The sequence below is a fragment of the Diorhabda sublineata genome, chromosome 6, assembly GCF_026230105.1.
Source record: "Diorhabda sublineata isolate icDioSubl1.1 chromosome 6, icDioSubl1.1, whole genome shotgun sequence".
NCBI lineage: Eukaryota > Metazoa > Arthropoda > Insecta > Coleoptera > Chrysomelidae > Diorhabda > Diorhabda sublineata.
Genome location: NC_079479.1, coordinates 30,900,051 through 30,920,805, shown reverse-complemented (window position 1 = coordinate 30,920,805; position 20,755 = coordinate 30,900,051). Strand labels below are relative to the sequence as shown.

Here is a 20,755-nt window from a genome sequence, read left to right as displayed (position 1 = left end):
TATCGATAATCGTTTACAAGATGTGTAATTGTTTTTATTGGTTATACTTAAGGGGGTCCTTTTACCACCAATGGAAAATCAGACTCATTAGATTATGATTTTGATAATTTTTATTATCTATCAATTTATATTTATATCAAATATAAAATTACCTCAAGTTCTTAGTATATTCCAATTAAGGTAAAAAATGCAACTTGAAAAGGGGTTTTTGAAGATGAGCCAATGTTTTCGTCGACATCGTTTACGGAATAGTCAAATAATTAGGACAAACATTAAGTTTTTTCAGGTTTTTTATATTATCTCTTTAAGGTTACAAAATATAAATAAAATTTTCGAAAAAAATGTTATAAAACTTTTCAAACATTCAAAAAGTACTTTTTTTTTCAACCTAACGCCGCAGAAACTGATCTTTATCAACTGAACCTCCTTTTCATAAAAATGACAACAAAACGTTAATCTACTCAAAAAGTCTCTGGTCTATAACCTTATTAGAACCAAAATAAGCTGGGAAATCGACCGAAGAAGTTACTTCCTATAGAACAAACAGTTTACTCCCAATACTGGGTAAATTGTTAGAAAAGCTATTAAAACCTAGAATAACACGAAATATCAATTAAAACTAAGTTATTTAGAAGCATGTTACAAGAGGAACGTGCTAGCTTCGAAAGGAGCCTACAAAATCAGAGAATTTTTCCCCTGAATGATTTCCTCTTTTTACATCCTACGGTATACTCCAGGTAGCCTTTTGGGTCCGCTTCTGTCTCTTTTATACACATCACTATTTACTTAGTGCAACATATACACTGTGGCACTGCTTTGGTAGCTTTATATTTTGGAGATCTTCAAATCTTTCAAACAAATTTCTACAGGCTACAGCAATGATTGAAAATATCGTAAATTCAAGTCAAACAGTCTAAATCTATCCACGTGACCTTCACCAACAGTAGAGGAAACTGTCTATTGTCACAATAAACGAACATAGAATATCACCGAAGGAGAGAGTTAAATATCTTGGGATCCATCTGGATAGGAGAATTTCTTTGTACGAAAAAACAGTTTAAGATTAAACTTGAACAATTAAGCGTGTGGGGACAAAATAGTACAGTAGGCGTTCACTGAGAATATAATGTTAATTGTTTCTAGTAATTTGGCAGTTGTCTAATATTCCAAGTATCAGGATTAGACAGAAAAGAAATAAAAAAGAGAAGCTTTGGTTAAAGCGGTTCACGGAAAACTGGGAGTCAATGTACAAAAACACTAAAGGAACAGAATGTTGTTAAAAAATCAAAAAAACCGGCACAATATTCTAAGAAGCAACACATGGAACAAAAATCAGAACTTAGAAGTCTCAGCATCAAAGGGTTTCCAACTGCTAAAGCGAACCGACTGAGTGTTTCATAAAGTGCAAATGTTTGAATTAAAGCAAACAGTTTGTATGGATTTTTTGTCCTCACATTCTCATATTGGATAATTCCAGGAAAATCACAACTATCTCTGGAGAATCAGCTTTGGGTAAATCAGATCAAAAGATAATAATAAATACTTTACGGTATATGTTCAATGACATCATTGTAAGGGATCTTCAAGCTCTCTTGGTTAGAGAAGAAATTAAGTGTCCAGTGAAAAGTACAGTAGAAAACTTCAGTCTAATCCCAATCACCTGTCCAAAAAACTAGAGTCCTTATTATCCGACGTAGATTCAAAAGATTTACCGTAGGACATTTAAGGACATTTAAGGACAATTAAGTATTTTGTTTAATGTTATATTTTATTTTTATATTGGATAGAAATGATAATTAAAATCAATTTGTCATTTTGTGAAACTATCTTTCAAGAAGTTGAGGGGTAAACCACAGCGATGGAAAATAAAAAAAAAGTTTTTATGGAACAAAAAGTAATTGAAACTTCATTATATAATTTGCGGGAATATTATGACTCGAAATGATTCAAAAAAAGATAAAATTTATATCGATATATTTTCATGTTTGATAAGATAAAAAAAATATTTGTATTTATTTTACTCGATCATCATATTAGTCCATGGTTGTGTAACAAATAAATGAAGGTACACAAAATGTCCAAGCCCACTGAAGATGGTCAATTAATTTCTGGAGATTGTCGATATATTTGTACAGGATTTAATCCAAGGAAAATATATTTAGTGAGTTCTAATTTGTTATTACTTCTTATGATAATCGTTTATTATATTATATAAAAAATGTTATCAAAAGGTACGTATAAGAAAGTCAGTGCTTAGTGGAATGTACTCTTGGTAGTTCAATGACGTCTTTTCAATAGTTTTATAAGTAAGATGAATATTTTATTTCATTAAAAAGAATTTATCACTTGAATCAGTAACAAAATTCATATCTTATCCGGTGTTTGCACTACTTTTTATGAATATTTGATGATTTTCTAAATTCCTAAAACGACATTTGAAATTATCAATAACTTGCAAACAAATACGATATACAGTAATTAAGTAATATTGAGCCATGTTACAAAATGTTTAACATATTATGTACTAAAATCGAATTTATGCAAGTACGAACGACTCGGAACTGACATTACCCTTCCGCGCCCCACGGGATCGTGTTTGGTGTAGGTACATCCACTATAGGTGATATTAAGAAGAATCCCGATTAAATTTTGTTTTACACCTGCAAATTAGATAGTGAAACCTAACCGAAAAATGAACTTTTTTGGTTTTTACAAAAACGATCAACTGGGCAACCGATATCTGGCCCTTTACCCTGTGAAAAAGCATTACAGTTAAATAAAAAATTAGGTGGTGATGAATCGTTTGTCGCAAGTAACTGATGGTTATACAGATTTAAATCTCGTCATGGAATTAGTGAATTAGAAATACAAGTTGAAAAAATGTCAGCTAATGTAGAAGCAGCAAACTCTTTTAAAGATGATTTTAAGAAGAAACTGGATGAAAATTACTATGACTTGAATTTTGTTTATAATGCTGATGAAACCGGATTAAATTGGAAATCATTACATTCAAAATCTTTAGTTTCTAAACTAGCAACGATCGAGTAACTATATTAGTCTGCGTAAATCAAAAAAATCCAGATGTTTTGAAAATATCAGAGCATCCTTAATTTATAAAAATCAAAAAAGCGCATGGATAAACTCTGAAATTTTTATTGACTGGTATGAAAGCACTTTTATCCCTGAAGTAAAAAAAACAAAACGAAATCGGCAAGCATTACTTTTACTGGATAATTTGCCAACCCATCTTTCTGTTGAATGGATAGAGAGAAAAAATGGAAAGTTTAAATTATTTCCTCCTAATGTAACATCCTTGCCTCAACCAATGAATCAAAGTTTTATTGAAACATTGAAACGACTTTATAGAAAATAACTTTTACGTAGGTTGTTATCTGTTGATGAAGACGATGAAGATGATGATGAAAACTTTAAACAAGGCTTGGAACAAAGTACTTAATCATGAGAATGAAAATAACCACTACGGATGATTTTATTTTGGAGGATATGAATGAGCTAATGTTAAAGATACAAATATGCCAGGATTGTGATGATGATGGTATCCAAGAGTGGGTCACTTGTGACAGTAATGATGAAGGCTTTCAAATCATGTCGGATGACCAAATTGTAGATAACATATTGCAGATAAATGAACAGCAGGAAAAGCAAGAAGAAGAAACACAAGAAAATCTAGACGTGGAAAATGATGTAGGACCATCTCATGATGAAGCACTTCAGGTTCTGGAAACAGCTCTCAAATAGTTTGAAAAACAAACAGAGAATGACCAAATACCAAATCTTTTAAACCAAATTAAACTTATAATTAAATTATTATTATTTAATATATACATATATATTTATTTAACAAAACCCGCTTTTCTTCATACAGTCGATTATCCGGACTTCCGATTATCCGAATCCCTAACGACAACTCGTATGGACCAGGTCGATTTATAAAAAAAAAACAAATAGAACATAGCATTTGAATATATTCTATCTATTTTAAATAAATGGTTTCGAGTATCAATCTTAATGTATTAGGGAGGCTAATTCTGGGTTTATGCAGCAAAAATAGAGTAAAATAACATAAATAAAAAATAGCTGATCATAATTGCAGTTTCTAATAAGCTGGTTTCCATTTATCCAAATTCTTATAGTAATTTGCTGTTGCCTACATTATATTGGTTTTTGGTTTTACCTTCATGTTCTGACAACGTGATGTCCTCAGCCTCATCTGAGTTCAGGAAACTCACTAAAGCAGACGGTATAAAGCGTGAGCAGACGTCCGGTCAGTTTTCACTTGCGAGACTGAAAAGGAACATGCATTGAACTGAATTATGAAGTCACATGTAGGATAAATTTCAGGACTAGCCCTGATAGACGAAATATTCTTCTCTACGGGCCTAGGATTGTGGTGATTTTTAGTAGAAGATTTCCTTTCGTATGGTCTCAGATCTCAATTGAATATAATTGAGACAAAAAAATGGTTCGAGGAATCAAACAGTTTCGGAGAGTTTAGAAGGAGTTTTTGTGCAAGCGCAGGTACAACTACAGCTGTATTATTATTCCCTGTTGTCTGCCATTGGCTGATGATCGATTTCACCGGGTTACAGGAAACCTACAGCACCTCCGAGGTTGAGTACTTCAGTATATCGTTTTCCTGAGGGCACATGTCACGTGAACAACAATCATAACTCAATTTACTCCAGTTGAGAAAGTTGTATAAGAGCTCCCAAACAGTTAATATTATCGTTTCCTTGTGTGCGTCTTTCCTCATTATTCAAAAAAACACGTACTTTAAGAATATTTCAATATATTCTGCTTATTCGTATAAAAAATAATGATTTTCAGTTGGGTGAAAAATACTCAGGATTAAAATCTAGAGGTTCCTTACAAAAATTTGAAGATATAAGATCTTATTGTCTTAAAAAGAAGATATTATTTAACGACCCACAGTTTGCTCCTGGTAATGTACAATTAGGAGAGAAATGGGAGAGTGTGAAAGAAAATATAAAATGGCTCAGACCTCAGGTACGTAAGATCGAATATTCAGTGTCTACAATTATTATATTATTCTTGTCTACTTTATCAATTATTCTCCGACAATTTTATGTTAGAATTAAGTAGATGACATTGGAGCTTAGTACTTCAATAGCTGCTTCACAATCGGAATGAATCCATGTCACATTTCTGATATTTACTTTCAAGTTTTATTTGCAAGTATCTTTCTAACTAAGAAATTTGTTTTCTATTTACTAGAATTGATACTCGATTAATGGTTAAAAGATTTATCTATAGCTCAAAATTCTCTAAAACTGTAATGAATATAATTTCTGCTCTATTGAAAAACAGCTAACGTTGTTAGTGTCGTCGATACAAGAAACAATAAAAACGGAATCGACTAATGTGAAGGTACATATAGTTAGAATTATTTTTGAATGTCACACCACACATCTAACGACTGTGTTATACAAATATGTAGTATAATTATGATCGTTTCAATTTTTTTAAAGGAAATAGTTTCAAATCCATATTTTCTTGATGCTGGAGAAAATAGATTTGATGTAAACCAAGGAAACTTGGGTGACTGTTGGTTTTTAGCAGCCTTGGTTAACATATTGGAAAATCGAAAATTGTTTCAATTGATTGTTCCTGAAAATCAAAGCTATTCTGAAGATTACGCTGGAGTATTCCATTTCAGGTAATTAAAAGGTTAATGAAAAATTGTTCTTTCGAACTTTACTACGTATGATTAGTTCTAAACGGTTGGAATCAGTTCTTTGTCCTTTTATAGTATAGTAAAATTCTTTACAACTGAAATTACTTATTTTTGGAGCACTGGAAGATAGAGAAAAACTAGAGCCCTATAATGATGTTTTGGAATCTATACTCAACAATATTTCCAAAACTTGAGGTTATTTATGTATCAAGGCACTAGAAGAGTGAAAAAAGGGTAATTATACATTTTCACGGTCACCTGGTTTTTGGCTCTAGAAAATCGAAAAATGGATGGATTTTAATGATCTTGGTCTCAAAATGTTCCATTTTACGGCGGATTTATAAAAAAATTAGTAGAAATAGCTGGAATGAAAATTTTTCATAGTTTTGCTGTTTTAAATCGTAAAAAAAACGGTTTTGCAAAATAATCCTTTACAAAAAATTATCTCATTATCAGATAAAGTTCTTATATTTTTTTCAGAAACAGTTACGAAGGATTATATGTAGAAAGTCGTTTTTTGTATTTAAAGTCATGAAACTGTAAAAAATATTTATTTTTCTTAATTTTCGTATTTTTTTTATAAATCTGCCGTAAAATGGAACATTTTGAGATCAAGATCATTAAAATCCATCAATTTTTCGATTTTCTAGAGCCAACCTAACCTAACCTAACCTAGCCTAACTTAACCTTACCTAACCTAACCTAACCTAACCTAACCAAAAAACCAGGTGACCGCGAAAGTGTATAATTACCATAATTTTTTGTAAAGGATTATTTTGCAAAACCGTTTTTTTTTACGATTTAAAACAGAAAAACTATGAGAAATTTTCATAACAGCTATTTCTATTAATTTTTTTTATAAATCCGCCGTAAAATGGAACATTTTGAGACTAAGATCATTAAAATCCATCCATTTTTCGATTTTCTAGAGCCAAAAAACCAGGTGACCGTGAAAGTGTATAATTACCAAAAAAAGAGACCGCGTTGCATATTATAAGTTCTCAAAAGTCGCCCAGACTATAAAATATTTGGAATTAAGGCAAGCAGAATAGAATAGGTTATGAGTGCCGTGTTTAGTTACACAACTGAATAATATGAAAATTTTTAAAAAATAACGGAAGCGATTTCACTGCCGATTTTTTTCATTCAATCGGCAATAATGTTTCATTCCACTGCCGATTTTGAAAAAAGTAGTTTACTGTTCAGTAAAATACAAATTTTTTTAAAAAACCTAGCATAGGATCAAAATATTTAATATTTCACAGTTTTATTTGAGTTTTAGATCATGCAGACCATTTCATAAAGAATAATTTTTTTCATAAAACAAAATAAAAAACTAGATTTGGCTCTTAATTTGACACAATTTTTTAACTTACTGTTACTAGTTTTTAGTTTGGAGAAACTGGTAGATTGTGATTCATAAGTTGTTGGTCATCTTCTATATCTATAAAAGAGGATGACCTGACTGATTGACTGACTGATTCATTCATTCATCAAGGCTATTAAAGATAGAGACATGAAATTTTGAGGGTATGTTTGTATCGGTGCGCTAAGAAAGGATTTTGCGAAATTTCGATTTTAAAGGGGTAAAACGGTAAAATGCTAGCAAATTCTTTTGTTTCGTTTTTCTCGGCCACTAGTTGAGATATCGACATCATTTTTACATTAAAATATTCTCCGAACAAATACCTAAAAACCAATTTCTCCGATTTTCAAAATTCGACTTGGAAAGGATTCAAAGACTTGAACAAAAATTTTTATTAAGGAACCATATATTTAGCTATTCTTCATGACGAAATGAGATATCAAAGCGATTCTTTTTTAGAAATGGGTCCCGTGTGAATATCTAAAAACTAATTTCTCCGTTTTTGGAAATTTCTTTTTGATTTCTTTAAAAAGGGTTAAATATGAAATTAGGTTTCCAGCGTTTTACTCAGCCAATTCTGCATAGATATATGATTTTTTTATAATGTGAAGGATACCATTTTCAGAAAACATAATAATTTTGTTTCATAAAAATATCTCTCACTCGAGGGTACAATTATAACCGGATGTGCCAGAGGGGAACCAGTCTTTATACCACCCTTATACCTTCAGACTACGTTTTTCAATTTAAAAGAATGAATTTCTATTTTGCTATGACAATCAACAAATCACAAGATGAATCTTTGAAAGTGGCAGGAATCGATTTGAGAGAGAACTGTTTCTTTCATGGTCAATTTTATGTAGCCTGTTCACGAGTAAGTTCTCCGTCAAGTTTAGTTATTTTAGCAAAAGATGGTAAAACAACTAATGTAGTTTACAAAGAAGTATTGACATAAATTGCGTCTTTGTAATCATTGTTACTTTAATAATAAATCATTTATTTAGTATCTTTATGTTGATGAAATGTATTTGTTATATTACTTATCGTATAAATAATAAATGTGTGCAATTTATATATGATAATGTTTCTTTTCTTTATAATACTTGAAATTGAATTAATGCATAGAATAAATACATAAGTCATTTCTTATTGAATTATCCCTATATTACGCGAGGTTCCATAAACCGACGAGTATTGCTAGTTTGGTATATTTTTAAATTCTGTTCACCTTTAAAACCCCATTGAAGCACTTAGAATGTTGCGCTCAAGACTTTCTAGTTGTTTGGGACAGACTAATGAGTGAAGACTTGAATATTGAATTTTCAGGAAAGTCATTCGACAAACTTAAGTTAATTTAGGGAGAGATACATACAATATTTGTTTTTCTTCTCCCTATACTGTAAAGAACATATTTTCATACTGTTTGAATGAGGCAAGTAACAGAAAGGTATCAATTTCCATTGACGATTGCTTGTAAGTCAACTAACTGCCATTGGGTGGTAATAATTTATGTTATATCATTTTGCCGTCGTCGTGTATGTTATTTACTTAAAAAATACCCTATATTAATTAAGTAAACGTCAAACTAACGTTTAGAAGTGGACTTCGATACGGTATATTCATACCATAAGATTGCTCGAACTATAAATACAGCAGATTTTTCATGGAGCACGATTTATGAGACTGTAGGTAGCAAGGAGTCTATGTTCAGTACCGTTTCTTGAAGTACTGATACGTTTCTTCATACCTCTTCATAGGTATTTCTAGCAGCAGCAAAAGATAAGCAATATTTGCTGATGAATGAACTTTATTGCCAGCCCTCGCCCTCGCTCGGGCGTAAAATCTTTCTCGATTGTGTTACTTAAATCCGCTCTAGTATAAATAAATAGTTTAAGACTTCAAATAATTGGAAACTCTAGGTAGACGATTGAAACTAAAACCAATATTATCATTTTCGTAAATTAATTACAATAATACTGAAATAACTTCACAAAATTCTTCATTCATCAATAGTCTGCTTGATTAAAAATCATTTACGTACGATCAAATTCAGATGATTTTGACATAAACTTGATATGGTAATTTAGTGGTCTATCAAAATAGATGATTACTTGTTTTTTCAGGTTTTGGCAATATGGTAGATGGATTGATGTTGTTATTGACGACAAATTACCGACCATTGATGGAAAACTCATATTTACAAAAACTAAATATGCTAATGTTTTTTGGACACCTTTACTGGAAAAAGCTTATGCAAAGTAAGAGTTATCTAGTTACTTCAGTAATTTGATGATCTGTTCTCAATTTTTGATGCTATAAGATAATCAACTAAGCTACCAGAAACTTCAATAAAAGGCAATGCTTTATTTGAATACGAGGGATGCTTCTTCGTCTTAACTGTTCCTTGTTTTCAACTGATTCATTTCATTATATTTAATAATATAATTCAGATATAAACCTTGGGTCTTCTACAATTGTATCTGAATAGAAATATCACAAATTTATTATTTGTTATAACTGTAGGTTTTTAGAATTTCTCGTTTATTGCTATCTAATTAATTTTAGATTGTATGGTTCTTACGCTAATATTGAAGGTGGTTATATTTCCGATGCACTTGAAGATTTAACTGGTGGTTTGAATGAGGTGTATCCACATCTCTTGGAATTCAGTAAAAATCAAGATGTTTTTAAAATGATGCTAGTTTCTTTCTTAAGAAAATCGTTCATGGGATGTGCTATAACGGTAATGTATCTATGAAAAAATGTAGGAGAGTTTGATATTAGAGTTTAAGGTTATAGACGTGTGAAGTAAAACTATTTTTAACTCTGAAATTATAATTGGAGCATTGGAAACTAGAAGGATAGACAAATGCTTAGAATAACTTGAACGGCAAGTATAACCAACCAACAGAAAGAAGATTTACCTAGGATAGGGATTTTTGAGCAAAGGAAAATATTTCATCTACTTAATTTGAGAAATTCGTTATTAACACACTTAGCATCATCACTATGTGGATTTGTGAGCTTGTTTGTTTGTAACTCTTCTTTGTGGCTTATTACTGTTAGTATATCCCACCACTTTTATTGCGTTCGTTAGCCGATCGGGCTAATGCGTCAACCTCCGGATTTGTCGGTTAAGGGTTCACAAAATATTTTTTCCTGCAATTTTTTTGTAAAAAATGAATATAGTTTAAAAAAAATAACAAAACACGCTTTGATAGTATATGAAACCAAAAAGTGAAGAATAAATATAGTGAAAAAACTATGAAACACGCTTTTAAAGCACTTTAAGATCCTTGGGTAAAGAAAACTTATCCTTCCACCATTACATATGAAACTGGGCATCATGGAACAGTTTGTTTAATCACTAGATAAAAACGGGACCTGCTTTGATTACTGTGATGTTTTGGTCTAATTTATTTAAACTTACATAATTTATTAATAAACTAATACTAATTACGCCTAACTAGGCACTATTCACGAAACTTTGCCCGAGACTTATTACTAACAATTATCTAATTCCTCACACACTAATTTATTCGAATTTTATTATTTACTGTCTTCCTCCCTAATAAACAAGCGCCAATTTATAAAAAAAAATGATTTCTCATTATTCTTAGAAATTATTGTATGAAAAGAATATAATCAAATCGTCGCCGTATATGAAAACATGTAAATAGCCTTTCTGAGAAACCGCAACCGCCAAACTAGATTCTATTAACATAATTGAACAGTACCGGCTTTACGGTTCATGTCGTGGACGAGTTCGTAACAGAGCATCAGCTAAACAGCCACTATGAGTGGTCCCCAAACTAGACAGCTCACGAATAATACTCCCTTTAGAAACTTTATGACTGAGTTAGAAGGCTTGAGCAGCTTTCGTTTTCTTTTCTCGAAAATAAGAAATATGGAGGACTACCAAGGATACGATTATGATGTCTAACCATTGTTGGTGTCAAATAAATACATCAGAGCACTAACACGAAGGATCTCCCAAGTTTTCAGTGTGAATTCTCATTTTCCTTTATTATTAGGAAAAACATATTGTTTAACATCACACAAATCTATATTATTATATTAATATCTAGGATTGCACTGAAGTAGAAGAAGAAAACGAATATGGGCTTTACTCAAGACATGCATACAGTATTACCAATGTCGTTGAAGCTCTTTCTAAGAATGGAAAACCCTATAAACTACTCAGAATCAGGAATCCGTGGGGCACGGGAGAATGGAAAGGCAATTGGAGCGATAAGTAAGTATGATGCTTTAAACTAATTTCATTTGGAAGTGTTACTGTTTGAAACAACTCTTTCATAAAAATAAATTATTTTGGTACTTAACAAACACGAAGAGTGTGTTTCTATTCAAAATGTATTCATAAAATTTGATTGAAGTTCCAATACTTGGGAAGATTTGCCAGAAAACACCAAACAAAAATTACTTGTGAAAGCAAACGATGGAGAGTTTTGGATGCAATACGAACAATTCATAGAAATGTTTAATTTATTGGAATTCTGCCATCCCAATCCAGATTCCATGGCTTACAATAAAGATGAGTTGCATCAGTGGAAGACATTCATTATAGATGGTGCTTGGGAAGCTAAAATTAGCAATGGAGGCGTTCCAACCAGTACAAGTAAGTTGATTCTTATGTAAGAGGGCTGTTTTTTTTCTAACTTCCGATTTTCCGCAATATTTGTTGTTCCAGTCTGCATAAAGACACCTTTTTGTCCCCATAATCTTACAGCTGTTGAAGGGTCGTTCGAATTTTGTGGGTCTCGTTGCAGAATTTGTGTGTATCCATTGTCGATTCGTTTCGGTCATGTCGCACAGAATCCATATCTCATCACCTGTCACAATGGATTTCAAAAAATCTTCTTCATCTGTATTGTAACAAAAAATTTCAATGCCATTCGGCGAGTTTTGTGGTTGTCAGTCAACATCGTTGGGATCCAGCGAGCGTAAACTTTTCTGTAGCGTAACTGTTCAGTAACGAAAGATTATAGGGCAGATCCTAAAGCTTTCGGAAAATGCATTGATAATAAATATATGATGAACCTTCGAGTTTACCTAACCATTTGATCAATTCGCTGAACAATGTTGTCTGAAGTGACAGGTTTCTGTTCTAGACCCATTCAACATGAATATAAGTTAGGTCATTTTAAAGTTTTGGGAAACATCCACGAACAATGCCATCACTTATAAAGGTGTCTCTGCACATTCGACTAATTTTCGCTGCACTGTTTGGTTCTCTTCTGTTTGCAACAAACGAATAACAGCCGGTAATTCACTATCAACACTATCTCTTGATAAGACAATAAATAAAAATTTCAATGGTAACCAATGATGTTTTAGAGATTATATTATGAATTATTTTTTAGATTTTTGGTTGAACTCACAATTTATTTTGAATGTGAATGGTCAGAAAGATGAAACACATAGAGTTTTGGTTAGTGTCACACAAAAAAATAGGAGGATTTACAAGTTACCAGAATTGCCAATTGGAGTTGCAGTGTATGCTGTACGTGAGATTCTTATTTTTTATATCAAAATACTCCCATATTAATTTCATTCTTATACAAAATCTTTTAATATATTAAGCGATAAACTTCAATACAAAATTGGTGATCTATATAATTATTACCAGTATATATTCATCACAATTCCTCAGGACATTGAAAGGAGTCGTTAGAATAGAATTAGTCGAAATATGTCCAGGGTAACCTTTTTGAATATGACGAGGCAAGTGGAGGTCTGCATCTCTAATACACCTGCAGAATAAAAAGAAAAAAATGAAAGATTAACCACGATAAAACTCAGGAATTATAAAAGAAGAAAAAATTATCCAGCATAAGAAAGCTGATGATATGTAAAGGGAGTATCAAAGATGATTTTGAATGTCTAGATCAACAATGGATCCAATTTTCAAGCTCATTACTATCAGTATTAATACCAACATATATTTTATTTAACGACTCAAGTGGCCTACGATACAATGAATTTTATATACCACTGAAGATGTATCAACTCATAGAAATGACACTTATAATATGGGCTTGAACATAAATGAAATTGAAAGTAAATATTGGATTGAATATGAAAAGGAATAATTGGAAGTTTTATCAATAGATTACAAGAAGAATAAAAATAAATGAAGCAGACGATAACATATATTTAGGAACTGTAATCAACGACAAATGTGACGAGGAAGAAGACTGGCTAAAAGTAATAGAGGTGCGCATGATAAAATCCAAGCAGGTTTCAAGGAAAATTAACATAAGGACATATAAGAACGTTACACCAGATGTAAGCGGATACTGGGTTCTGAATAAGCCGTAGAAACTAAATTGAAGAAGGAAATTTGCTTAGAGGTACAAAGCTACGGCTAGAGTATCTGAAGTGGATGTGCATAATGTGAATGACTAACAGAGGGAGAGAGAAAGACAGAGAAGAAAATAGAAGAGAGCAATGTTGAAAGATGTAATCGGAAAACAGACCTGAAGCGCGAAAAGTCTGGTAATGGATTTAATAAAATGGAAAAAGCTTACGAGACGGTAGATATGTTAACTATCTTTAAATTGGACTTTTCCCTTATGAAGGGAAGAACGCTTCTCAAAAGCTTGCAATTATAGTTTAATAGAGTCTCATTTACAAATTTGCTGCAATCCCTTGAGTTTTTGCATCTCAAAAATATGTAGCAGCCACCTATCAAATTGTTCGTAGTTATATTGGAATTTATAAAAAAAAGGATATACATTTTTGAATCTTTATGATTTAATTTATGTTTTTTTTTGGTATTTCGTGGTTTGTTGATGCAGCTTTATTTTTTTCGTATTGATGATATTTCAGTCTATTTTCTAAATTCTGAGATGTCTGACCTACGTAGACCGCGTCACAATTAGTACAAGGTACTTGATATATAATATCACTTCTTTCTTTTTGTGTTTTTAGACCAAGAATCGAGACGATTTGAAAACATAAACATATCAAAAGGTCTAAGAAATTTATAGATAGATTCATATTTGTATTTCCTTTCGCATTAAGAATTACGTATTTTTAGTTAAAAGCTGCATGTATGGGGCCATTGCCACAAAATTACTTTTCTTCTATAAAACCAATTTATGTGAAAAAAGCTGAACCAAGTAGGCAAATAGTGTGCCATTTGGATTTGTCCAATGGATCATATTGTATTATACCGTTCACCGAAGATACCAAATCGAGCTGTGAATATCTTCTTAGGATCTATTCTACTGTTGATTTTGTTATAGAGTGAGTATTTGTTATAGTAATTATGTTTAACGTACAAAGATTGATATAACACATTTTAAAATTTTATGTAATCGCACCTATATACTCAGTATTAATGACTATTTGTTTTTTTTTTATATTTTTCAGTGAAAATGAGGTAGATGTCAGATTAATTGACCCTTCAGCACCATTGGGAGGAGTAAGTAGTATTTAAAAAGATACAATTCTCGGAGTAAAATGTGGTCAAAAATGAACAAATTTACGATCAGTACATCCTAAAAATCATGATTAAAAACAATTCCAAACTGTCCTAATTCATAATCATCCTTGTCAGCAAGCTATCCATCGAACAAAGGATAGTTTTCATGCAAAATACTCTCTAAAAAAATTAAATAACTTCAACTTGTCCAGTATCCAAAACACTTTGGGCATTATCCAAAATAGGATAAGAAATAATAATGGTGAATAAAGTATTTCTGTATATCATTTGTTACATTATATATGATATATTTTCTATCTGTTGCAGCTTTATAGCTCTCCCGATGCGGTTGATAGTACATCAGCTGACGTGGGAATATCAGAAGTATTCAAAAACTTGGCAAATGAAAAAATGGAAATTGGTTGGAAGGAACTTAAATCTGTGCTAAGTCTACTTTTAAAACAAGGTATATATAATAATCTGCTTTTACTATTAATCAAGCGATAGAAAACTAGTTCGATGGTCCCAAAAGGAGGACAATTATAACGAACAGGAGCAACCGAAAGTACCACAAGAAGTTGAAAGAATTGGTGAAAATGACGATGATAAATTATAAGACAAGAGCAATGACAAAAGAAGGACCATCCGAGGAATTTGAAATACTAGGATAAGGTGAGATAATGGACTTTCAGTTTCATATGCAGTGGATAGCATAATAACAGCATATAATATCCATGGAAGAATATACATCAGAAGAAATTGTGGGAGAGGCAAGAAAAAGAGAATAAATCAGGACAAGACAAAATATATGAAAATTGAAAGAAAAAAGGAAGCCCCAGGCGAGAAATAGTGAAGATAAATCACTTTAGCTCTGAAGTAGTCACACCTTTAAGTACGTAGGAATAATGATAAGCAATAAAAAAGGTTTCATGGAGAATAAAAGGATAAAGTGATAATAAAATCATAATGTAAGATATGGAGCAACCAAATGAAGAGTCTACAAAACTGCGATAAAACCTATAACTACGAAACTATGAGACTAACAAATATGGATGAAGAACAACGAACTAACTAAGGAGTACATGACTGGAACAGACAGATATAGAAAGAAAATGGAGACAATTTTCAATGCTGCAAAAACACGTAATGAATTGTAAATTACGTTGGCTGATCTCTCATAAACTAGAACATGGAAAGAGCTGAAATTTAGCGACTACAAAATCTAAATTTAAAGACTTTTTTGTTTTGCGCAGGGAAAACAACTATTAATTATAATTACTTTGAAATTCGTACATTAGAAGGATAGATTTTTGTAGGTACTACTATTATGTATACATTGGTGTTGAATTCCCCAATCACAATTTCTTTGATTTATTGTATTATAACAATAGATTTTTCACATTTTATAGAAAACCCTGAACTTTCTAAAGAATTATGTCGCAGTATGATTGCTTTAGCTGATACCGATTGTTCTGGAAAATTGAATTTCAGTGAATTCTATCAACTGTGGGAACAGATTGGTTTTTTAAGGGTAAGTGAATATATCAAATGGAACGCAATAAATACATATATTCATCTTCAACAAAAGTCCCATGTTAATATTAGTTAAGGTTCTAATTTTTGAGCATGTTCGTTTTATCGATTCTATGTGAGATAACTCCGTAAATAGTCTAAACAACTGATATAATTTTTCTTAAAATTAACACTAAAATGTAGCTGCTAATGTCGAAAATCCACACGAGTTCAACAGTTTATTTTTTCTACAGTTCGATAAAGAAACAATTACAAAATTCACATTTCTTATTCTAAATTTCAAACTATATTTTCACTGATTTTTTGTGATAAACATTCAGTTGGTAAATATTTGATTTCTATATATTTGAAATGTTATTTTTATCATCGTTCTTGACCATGAATATGATTTTCCTGGATCTTGTCTTGCTGTGTATGCTGTCATAATACGAGGATTGCTACTTGAGTTTTGAGATATGGCAACACTGAAGTGAATATGTCAAACGAGAAATTGCCATTATAAAGTTTGACATTTTCAATGATGAACGTACTTAAAACGTCGAAATAATCATGGTTAAAAAATGGAATTAAATCACAAATATTTTCCCATATGAATCCGAAACTAAACAGCACGAATTATGAAGCAAATCGTCGGCTGTTTTTTCGGAATAACTGGATAAGTAGCCACCGTTTCATAAGATTGTATAACGGCCAATTATTATTGGTACACTAGCATTTATTTGCCAGAAGACAAATGATTCTCCACCACAATGCGAGTTCTCTTACATCAGTTCAAACAAAAAAGTAATTGAACAGTCAAAACATCGAATTGATGTGTCATCCACCGTACAGTTTAGCACCCAATGATTCTTTCTTATTCCCGCACATCAAGAATAAATTTGGAGATCAACGTTTTTCTCCACTTAAAGAAGCTGTTGATGCGCTTAAGTCACATATTTTGGAGATGCCTCAATCGAAATGGAAAAAATGCTTCGACAATTGGTTCTAACACATGCAAAAGTGTATTGATATCAATGAAAAATATTTTGAAAAACAAAAAATCCATGTTCAATTATAAATATGTATTATTAATGATCTATTTCAAAAGTTCAGTAACAACCCTCGTACAGTAAATGTTCACAAGTGGTATGGTGATTCAATTATGTAAATGAATAGAAAAGAGAGATCTGCAAATTAGGTCAACAGCTTACTTTTTTATTATCAGACATGTCACTTTTGATTCGCGATTTTTTGTTTGTTTGACCAAGAATTTTGACCGATAAACAAAAAGTAAGTCGGGCTAGTTTTAATTTCCATGACATTGAAATATTTTCTTCATGCTGATTCAGACATTATTTCCTAAATTGTTACTACATATAAAAATTTGGTGTGTGGCTATGATCTTCTTATTGGAAAACCAGTGCCCTTGAAAGGTCAAAAGATCATAGTTGAACATCAGGTACCAAGAGGAACAATTCCGTTATGGAGTTATGGAACATTCGTGAATCAATGTAAAGAGTAAATATGTCTTCATCATGACAACGTGATTTGCCACAAGCTGCTTTTTATTGGCGTTGGTTTTTATTGGCGAATTTGTGGTCGCTAAAATTCTTTTCAAATCAGATTCAGTTACTGGAAATATATAAGTTGGAAGGAAGATAGTTTGACACTGTTCCTAACATTGGAAATTTGTTAGCCATGCTGAAAAAAGTCTCCCTGATAAGCTCCCAGTCAAGGAAGAAAAGTACTTTTTAATAAAATAACTGATCTGATATAAGTAAGTGTGTTGATTGAACAAAATCTTAATAATTCGTATCATTTTCAGGGGATTTTCAGAAACTATGATTCGGATACTTCCAAAGGAATATCACCTAGTGAAATGCGACAAGCTTTGAGAGCTGCCAATTTTCAATTGAGTAATAAAGTATTGAGAGTCATTATGTTGAGATATGGCAACGAAAACACGGAATTAGAGATGGATGACTTCTTACATTGTTGTTTCAAATTGAGAATAATGATTGGTTAGTTATATAATAAACCTGACATAGACAAAATGAGGAATCAATATTTTCATTCGATTAATTGTACATTTTTGGTTTTAGATATCTACAAATCGAAGAAAAACCGGAGCGAGACTTTGGAAAACTGGTTAGTCGAAACATTATATGCTTAAAATTATATTAATTCAAATAAATATGTAAATTAATGAATTTAATTAAAATATATTTGACTATTTGATGGTTGTTATCATTCCTTTATCCATACCTCAGTAAAATAACAAAAATTTCAACATCCGCACTGTATAAATATGTAAAAGTGAACTATAAAACAAAACCTGCTCATGACAGAAGCTAGTGATAATAGAGTTGAACATTTCAGCACCTAAATTTCATTTCCTCCAAGAAAAGTATATGATTTTGTGTTATATCTTTTCATTGACTACCTCAAACCCTGGAAAATAGCCCAGAAAATTATGATCCCAAAATAAGGATATATAATTAAGAAGCCACATCTTACAGATCAGATTGATCCCCATTGTCTAAAGTATTTGAAAAAATCTACAAAAATAAACAAAATAGAAGTCATACGGCAACACCAATTTGGATTTTAAAATAAACATAGCACAAAAGAACATTAGCTAGTTAATGAAATGAATGGAAATTTTGAAATTAAAATATACCGCTCAGTATCCCTCTTGGATATAATACAAGCATTCGACAAAGTATGATTGAAATGACTATAATACAAACTAAAAAGATATGTACTTATATATACGATCCTAACTACGAATTACTAAAATACTATTTTACTAATACACATATCCTTTTATAAAATAAAAAAAAGCCGTGAGCAGCAGAGCTCCATAATGACAGTCGAATTTTTCGTCGAATGAAGAATTTAACTAATACACAAACAAATCTTTCCATAAAATGAATTTCTTGGAAATGATATCAATTCTCAATCTTATTTCTTTATATGGAAGATTTGCTTTTCCTCAATAACTTTTCATTTCACAAGTTAACTCTCTTTCTCGAATGAAAATTCATAATTTCAATAGACCCGGTGGTCTCGAACCCTCTTGTTCAATTCCAATTGACAACAAAGAAAAAATTGTCATAGTGACAAGAAATTTCGAAAATGGGAAGTAAAAAAAATCACCCTAGCAACGATCATACTTGTATTATTCATTAAATAGGAAGCGGTCCAGTTCAACAACTACAACGATCGAAATTATTTCGGGCGTTTTGTGCTAGAAGAACTGAAAAAGAAAACTTTGAACTTGAGAAAGACAATTCTTCAACATCACCCCTATTTGCATGCGAAGTTCGAACCCTCTAGTTAAACTTTTTCTGGCCAAAAAATAAAAAAAAATATAACAAAAATGACCATAAAATGGAGAGGGGTGGAGATGGAAAGTTTCGACTTTAGATAGGAAATCATCTCGCAACTAATTGAACCTACATGTGAAATTTCATTTTTCAGTCGCTTTTCGTTTGACCTGCAGAGGTGAGCAAAGGTCAAAAACCACTTTTTTTGCACTGCGACCCCTCGAAATATTCATTTGTTTTCAACCAAACTCTAATAACATCAATCCGCCGCCAAAAAAGCCATGTATGCTAATTTTGAACCAAATCGGACCCATAGCAATTGCTCGAGAGACGAAAATAATTAATAGCTTAAACAGACATATGTATATCATTCATATATATATGAACTACAGACATTCGTAAAACCATCATAATCGTGTTCAGGAGGTCTCAAAACATGGGAAAAATGATTTTTCCTTGAAAAATTCGACTAATGATACACTCATATTATCCAATCCTGTCTAGAATTTCCGAAGAATTTGTCTTAAGACCGGTTCTGTCCGATCGGCTAGTAACTAATAAAACAACTGTCAATTTTCGCTGATGATACTAGCATATTATCATCCCACAGAGATTCTACATCTACCTCGAAAAATTTGCATCTTAATTTAAGCAAGATACTTTTGATGTTATTCGCGAAAATTATGAAGTGGGCGACATCTGTTAATTTTATTTTAAACTTCAATAGAGGTGAACAACAAAGCCAGAATACTAATTTTGTTGTTTTATAAACAATAGAAAGTGTTATTTGGAATTTTAGTTTGAAACAACCGAACATTCATAAGGTGTACTTCGAAAACAATAAAAACGTCGTAAAAGTTTGAGTGTTATAAATGTACTAGTTATTAAAATCCTATTCTAATGACCATCAAAATTCATGTGTACTTTTTTGGTAGTTTCGTGTAGAGATTCAAGTCTCTTTCTCAGGGGCGTAGCTACCGCCGTATCAATGATACAGAGGCCCCTAACGAGTGTAAACAAAAATTAGTGAAATGTTATCTTAATCCCGTGTTTCCCGGGAACATATAAAAAAACTGTCATACGTCATACTATAGAGTTTTTCCCGGGTTAAGCACTGCGAATCCAAGTGTGTTATTCTTGTAAATACTTTTAATACGCTAAGGGCCCTTTCACACCAAACGAATCCGATTCAATCCGAATCACTCCGAATCAAGTTGAATCTGATTGACCAAGATTCGGCTTCGAGCGCTCCGTTTAAATGTGAAGGGACTCTTTTCCCGCCTTCAGACAGGACGAATCTGGTACAATCAGGTTTGATTTGAGGTCGCACTTGATTCAACCTGTCAGATTCCTCGTCCAGTCAGTCTTGAATCAACAACCAT

General features: G+C 31.8%; 1 protein-coding gene across 1 annotated transcript; it reads left to right on the top strand.

Annotated features, from left to right (window-relative positions):
• The first annotated feature begins 2,005 nt into the window (after nucleotides 1-2,005).
• On the top strand, nucleotides 2,006-18,282 carry LOC130444822 (calpain-A-like). Its single transcript, XM_056780087.1, has 14 exons — nucleotides 2,006-2,161; nucleotides 4,849-5,028; nucleotides 5,511-5,698; nucleotides 9,206-9,340; nucleotides 9,648-9,825; nucleotides 11,171-11,337; nucleotides 11,480-11,721; nucleotides 12,467-12,606; nucleotides 14,146-14,354; nucleotides 14,481-14,532; nucleotides 14,860-14,998; nucleotides 15,942-16,063; nucleotides 17,870-18,065; nucleotides 18,147-18,282. The coding sequence occupies exons 1-14, from the start codon at nucleotides 2,060-2,062 to the stop codon at nucleotides 18,215-18,217; spliced, it is 2,121 nt and encodes a 706-aa protein (XP_056636065.1). The 5' UTR covers nucleotides 2,006-2,059; the 3' UTR covers nucleotides 18,218-18,282.
• The last annotated feature ends 2,473 nt before the right edge of the window (nucleotides 18,283-20,755 follow it).

Coding starts and splice junctions, on each gene's coding strand:
- LOC130444822 (XM_056780087.1), top strand. CDS start 2,060: ATGAAGGTACACAAAATGTCCAAGCCCACTGAAGATGGTCAATTAATT. Junction 2,162..4,848: donor ATCCAAGGAAAATATATTTA/GTGAGTTCTAAT, acceptor AATGATTTTCAG/TTGGGTGAAAAATACTCAGG. Junction 18,066..18,146: donor CAAATTGAGAATAATGATTG/GTTAGTTATATA, acceptor TTTTGGTTTTAG/ATATCTACAAATCGAAGAAA.